Source organism: Belonocnema kinseyi, chromosome 4 (genome assembly GCF_010883055.1).
Source record: "Belonocnema kinseyi isolate 2016_QV_RU_SX_M_011 chromosome 4, B_treatae_v1, whole genome shotgun sequence".
Classification (NCBI taxonomy): domain Eukaryota; kingdom Metazoa; phylum Arthropoda; class Insecta; order Hymenoptera; family Cynipidae; genus Belonocnema; species Belonocnema kinseyi.
In genome coordinates, this window is record NC_046660.1 from 105,228,830 (window position 1) to 105,235,752 (window position 6,923).

A 6,923-nucleotide genomic window follows, 5' to 3' on the forward strand; every position below is an offset into this window, starting at 1 on the left:
TTAAAATCGTAAAACTTGATTTTAATGTCATTTTAATCAAATTTGAAGCAAGTTTTCACTTTTCGCGATTTTCTGCCTTTTCATCGCCGTATGGTGGGTTGAGATTTTTGTAAAAAAAAATCAAAACATGGTTTTCGATGTATTTTTTCCCGTAGAATTCGATTCTGAAGTCAAAAAAAATTTTTCTTTATTTTTTTTTTTATTTAAAAAAAACCATGAAAAAACCGTAAAAAATGAGGTTTTTCGATCAAAACCCCATAAAAAAGTAGCTGGACCCTACTTTTTTATTGCAAATTCGGATTCAGCGTCGAAAAATACATAAGAATATATAGGTCTGGTCAATTGAACAGACACTTTTGTTTTTTTTTGTGGGCCTGTGTTATTGTACATTTTGATGGAAATGTAATACGAAATCTGATTTTTTTCTAAATTTCTTAAAGAAACAAATTATTTAAACAAATATTTAAATTATGTAGAATGTAAATATTTAATAATAAGCGAAAAAGCTAACCAAATTAAAAAAAACTATAGGTTTCCTATATATGACTAATTGTCCATGCAAATGTAAAAAAAGTTTCTTTTAATTAGTGAGTTGAGTAAATAAATAAATAAAATTTTAACAGTTTTGCGCAAAATTGTCAATTTGAGTTTTTTGGAATATTTTCAGAGGATTTTTGTTGGAGACTCAGTATGGTAAAAAATTATTAGAAGCTCATTGGATGTGATTGAAAAGGCTTTTTATTTCTATGCTTTCCTTTTAGTTGAGGGAAAAGGACCAGATACAAGAGAAAAAAGTAAAGCGAGACGTTGAAAGCGGGAAAATGAGAGGCCCTTCGAGAAAACGGGAGTTGACAGATTACCAAAGCTTTCGAATCGATCAAAGCGTCTCCTTTCTTTAATTAATCGGATTTTTTAACTTTTGAATTCATTATCAGTCCCTTTTTTAATGTTCTCCCGAATTCTATAAGATTATGGTGAAAGCAGTCTTTATTATCTAATTTCATTGAAGGCGTAGGTCGAAAATTAAAAGGTGAAAATTTTTGTTAGGCAAATGACAGTCTTGTGATTTAATATTCTCCATATTGACTTTCAATTAAATTGCTATCCCTTTTCAGAAAGTCTTTACCCAATTTCTATTCTTTATCTTGTCAAAATTAATTAAGACTTTGATTCACTTAGTTGGTATACTTTTATATAAAATATTCGTAATTTAATCTAAACTATTTTCCCTGATAAAGATTTAATTAGTGTTGATATATAAAAACGGTCCAATTTAAAAATGAATAGTGAATACAAAAAAGATACCCTTTTTAATATTTTTTCCCTAAATCTTAGTTATTTTCATCGTCATTAACGCTTGATGCTTTGGTTAATTATTATAAGCATGAAATTAAGATTTTATATTAGAATTTCACAATATTCAACTTAATTGGAAGTATATAGTTTCTAGACATACCTTTTCAAACATTTCATTGTATTTCTTGAAACCTTCGTAATTAGATCTCAGCCATATCGTAGCAAACTCTTCAGCTAAAGAAACTGCTGCCTTATAACCAGTTTCACGAAGTCCATTTATCACAATGGATTGTAAAGGTGACCAAGAATTTGGTAAATCCCATTGTTCTCCAGTTTCGGCTAATGATGTAGGAATTCCACCTGTTCATAAAATGTGAATTCTTTAAATATTTTATTTTTTATTTTGATTGAAATATAGACGGAATAAATTTAATAAAATTATTTCAATATAGAGGGTTTTGTTCAAGTGGCATTAAGTATTCTAAAGAAAATTTAAAAGTATGCAAATGACCAATCCCTATATTCACTACTTTTTTTAACTGTAATGGAATACATTTTTCCATTTAAACGTTTAAATTTTTCGACATCATTCGAAGATAACCTTGCGAATTCTCAAAAATTGTCAGAAGGTTTTTATTAAAATACATACGTTTGCTTGCATCGTGCATGAGAAAAAAAATATTAAAAAAATGTCGGCCTCAAAAATGGTTTAGCCCGCATAAATCTCATATGATGACTTCTTTCACAATAGCAGAAACTTTTGAAAAATATTGAAGGAAATAAAAACGGGTGTACTTTTCAGGAAATGTTTGATATTTTTTCCAATATTTTTAAAAACCTTTTGCTAATATAAAAAAAAATTCCTACCAGTTTCATGTGGGAATAAATATATTTAAGGTCCGGAAAAATTTTTTCAATATTAATTTTGATTTTTACATTCTCATCATTTATGATTGAGAAAGTATTAGAATTGTCGGAAATTTGACATCACAGTTTTTCAATGGATCATCACGGTTTGAGACCCCTTGAATCCGAAAATCAGGTTTTCACGATAGCGTCTGTCTGTCTGTCCGTCCGGCCGTCCGTCCGTCCGGCGGTAAACACGATAACTCTCGAAAAAATAAACGAATCAAATCCATCTTCGGCACACTTTTTCTAGGTCCTTAAAGAAAGGACGAGTTCGTTAACCAGCCATTTTTGATAAAAATTCAAAAAGTGAGCGCATTTTGAAAATTTTTGAGACCACTTTATTCTGAATTTAAAAATTCTATGCACGGATATTTATAGTATTGAAAAGAACAAACAATTTATCCCAATGACTTTTTTCGATAAAAAGAAAATTCGCAGAGTTATAGCGTTTCCAAAATTTTTTTAATCAACCGAAAATCAAAATTTAAAGCCGAAAAACGCACGATATGAAAAAAAGTCAAGAGAAGAAAAACACTTCTTTTTGAAATCCCTACAAGATTATCATAACTAATTTTTGGATTTTCTTCAAAAATCGAAAATTCAAATTTTGATTGCACAAAAAATAATGGAAAATAAAAAATTCCATTTTGTGGAAAAGCTATGTAGGATACAAAAACAGATGAATTAACGAAAATGGTTATCCCAAAAAAGATCTACAATTTCGTTAAGAATCACTTCTTGATAGGACGCGTACTTTTTGTTTTATTCGTGAATAGTAACGTTGAAAAAAGTAAGATAAAAAAAAATTGTGGAAAAACGACGAAAGTTACGAGAAAAAAATCCAACAAAATCTGTCTACAAATGTCTGTCGGAAATCGAGCGTGCAGCGCGAGTGTCATGATGAAAATGTGTACATCAAAGCCTACAGAGCTTTGAGAAACTTAATCTTTTACTATACTTAATTAAGTAGACAATTCAGAATATGAAGACGCATATAAATACTGCCATCTAAACGAGATCTTTTTGATAAAATTTTTTTCAAGCATTCCAAATGCAAAGAATAAATACCCGAGCGCGAAGCGCGAGGTGTAATTATGTTCGAGTACGAAGCGCGAAATTCAACCGTAGCGCGCCCTAGGCACGCTCAAACTTGCGAGCGAAGCAAGCCGCGCGCATAGCGCGCGATGAGAATGTGCCTGCAAAGCGGGCAGATTTTTTCTCATAGGCCGACTTATAGTTCCGAGAACTTTCTCTGTATGAATACCAATAAAAATGCAAAAATTTTATTTTACCAAAGTGTTTTTCAATGTGAAGAAGTAGTTCATCGAAAACGAATCTCACGAGAGAAGTAGTACAATAGCTAATATTACTAGCCATATATTAAAAAATTAAGACGTTGAAAAATGAAGGCAATTAAGAAAATCTATTTTCAAGAATTTAAAATAAATAGCTGTCATTTTATCATGTTTCAAATACATTTTTTTCGTATATATCAATTGTAAAAGCAAGAATTTCTACGAGGAAAAAAAAAGACACAAATGCTTGTGCTCGTTCTGAAAATACTGCATTAAAAAAAACCTTCTATCAATTTTTAAGAATGGGCATATCTTTTGGAATGATTAAAACAAATCCAGTTTTTTTATTTAACTGTGAAATACGGATTCTTTTAGTTTCACCAGAGAATGATATATCCAAATACCAAATCATTCTGACAATATTAACTAGACAAAGAAATAACAAAACAATTTACTAACAGAACAAAAGCTAATAGAAGCGAAAATGCTCAGATTGATTAAAATACATTTGATTCGAGGATAAGTATTTCGGTTAATTACTATTTCGTCTATAATTATTGGATTACACAGCTACACAAAAAAGTCTGGTACTTTTGACGAGACACATGTATTACTATGTATTTTGATCCGCTGAATTCGAATCTGAGGTCAAAATAGCATCTTTCACGATTGGTTTTCGACATAACCTTTAAAAACCGTATTTTTGAGTATATGATGGTGAGACATGATTTTATTGTAATGACGTATATACATCCTCGTTCCAGTGACATTCTTGTCTGCCAAATTTTTTTCTTATGATGATTGCCACGATCTCGGCTGTCCCATAGGCACAAGGAACAAGGAGACTTCATATTTCCTCATTGATCTCTAAGAAGCATAGTTAGAACTTTAAAATATTCACAAATTTGCTATTTATGTTGTTCGTCCTTGATTTTTTTTCAAGACGATTTTCATATTACAATAGACTATAGACTATAGACGGTTCTCGATCAAAATAAAAATATTTCCGAAAATTCTGTTTTCTGTATCGATAGACACTTGACTTTGTCCCTTTATCTGAATTTCCTTTTTTTTAACCTTGAAGCAAGATGTTCAGCGCCATGTTAAGGTTATCTCAAATCTCGAATTTAGTCATTCAATTCCTTTTGGAACCACCTCTCTGAATGTCTTCTTTTTGGGTCATATGTAGTGTACTCGTCATCAGATCTTTCCCATTCAATGTTGGAATCTGCACTGCTGCTTGTAAAATAGTCTGTTTCATGTTCCAGAACTGCCTTATTTTTTTAGTGTTTGAATGAGGAGTGCCAGCGTCCACTGGAATGTCTGCAGGTTTTTTCATTTGCGGTCCTACCACCGAAAAGACTGTGATGTAAGTTATTGATTGTTTGTTGAAAATTCCCTATTTTTTCGCATCGGTCATGCAGAAGTAACAATCCATTTTATTTTGCGATTTTTTCCACATTGCTGGTACAATATCTTCAAGCTTCACTGAGAAAACTATATCGCATGAATTACAGTATATACCGTAATTCATTACGTAGTTTATTACGCTATCACATTGTGTTTCTTATTTTGTGTTCTCGCGAGGGTTTGAGTAGTGAACAAACGATCCCAGGAAAAATTAAAGATAAAGTTTACATCAATTCTAAGTGAAAGATTCACCGGAACAAAAATTAACCTTGCCAGATAAAATTTACATGAATCGAAGATAATTTACGATTTTTAACCTTGCCTGGATAATCTTTCATCTTATAATCGCTCCATTTTTATTCGAGGTGTAGTGACAATTACGACGCCAGCGCCTCCAGCGTCGTTTAGCTTCATTAAATTTGAAAGAAATGGGGTTTCCCATCTGTTACATTTTGCATCGACGAGTTCAGAATTATTTTCCTAATCTCAGTGAAAATATGTTTAATCATTAACCGTTGCAGGTCTTACCTGCAGCAGATTTTTTCTTTTTTTTGTGCTTGTTTTAAATCTGGTGTCTCGATTTATAGCTCAAACTCACGCATACTCTGCCTTTCTCCCATTGCTGCTAAGGACGCCGTATAGAAGACGGCAATAACCAAATTTAACTTAATTATTTGCTGTGATATTAGGGCATTACAATATCGTACAAAGCTCCGGGACCTGATTGTACTAAATTCTACTTAAACCAAGTAATTTTATTGTTCTCATAAGAATATGGTTAATTATACAAATTATATTTGTTCAACCAATAAAATATTTTGTTATGTCTACACAATTTCTATATTGAGCGTACTAAACATATTTGTTGTACCAAGCAAACGGTCGAACAATATAATTAAGTAGGTTTAATGAAACTTCTATTCGTCCAAACAGACACTTTTCTTAATGTGTGTTGTTCCAAATTGGATTATTATTACAAGTTTAAAAAATACTTAAGCTGTAACTCTTTAAAACTGAAACTATTTTGAATTCAAATTGTTTAAAATTATTTAATTAACGCAATCAAAAATGGATGTGTCGAATTACATGGTGTCCCATGCTGATTTGATCTTCAGTGCATTTAGGATGGCTTTTTGTTCGCCTGATATTGGGGAGTTTATCGTATTTCTTAAACAGTCCCATAAAAGCAGAAGCTTCGGATCACTGTATCCATCCTCTAAAGTCTCAAGTACTCAAGCACCTTGGGCCAAAGGGGATGTTTCTATCTGCTTCACTTTAACCCATGTGCTCTTTACGACCAACAGAAATGGCCCATCGAATGCAGGGTTAAAAAAAAGTAAAAGGTTTATCCGAAAACTTTGTATTTTTTATGTACATCAAAACATCTTGATCAAATTACCATTTTTTCTAATTTTTGCAATCGTTCTCAAAATCCTTAACCACACGGATGGTAAGGAACTTAAATCTTTAAATAAAAAGAAGGAAAGTTTAATGTATATTTATGCTGTATATATATTTTTTTGTGGAAAGAAAAGGAGGAGAGGTATCAAGACCTTAAAAGAGAGCTGAAACGATTACACTGCCGTCCAAACAAGAAAAGTAGAATCTGCATTGTAGATAAGTTCTGTGTCAACCAAACCGAAATTGGGATGACAATAGTTACGACTTTTCTTGTTTGGACGGCAGTATAACCAAAATATTCGGTTTAAGTAATTGTGTTTGTGAGCGGTGCTCTCGGAGGAGCGAAACTATCACTGAGGGACTTGCGAGATAGATGCAAAAAGCTGTCATCCTAGTGTCGCGCCGTGTCCTCAAGACACACGAGGGATTCGCCGGCCTGTTTTTGTGATTTTATTGTAACCTGTGGCCACCAATCTAACGGTCGTGAGACACGGCCACAGGTGTGATTTATCGCGGTTAAACTGGGAACTGGTGTCATTTTTAGATGACAGTTGCTGCCAGTGGGACACTGTGGTCGTTGTTTAACCCTCTTTTTTAAATTATATACAGACA

The 6,923-nt window shown here is 32.3% G+C and overlaps 1 protein-coding gene across 1 annotated transcript in view; it reads right to left on the minus strand.

Moving 5' to 3' along the window:
* Window positions 1–6,923, minus strand: part of LOC117171039 (trehalase-like) — a 115,223-nt gene that overhangs the window by 33,822 nt on the left and 74,478 nt on the right. Inside the window, exon 8 of the mRNA XM_033358084.1 lies at window positions 1,457–1,656. Coding sequence (XP_033213975.1) covers window positions 1,457–1,656 — 200 coding nt within the window. The remainder of the gene's footprint in view (window positions 1–1,456; window positions 1,657–6,923) is intronic.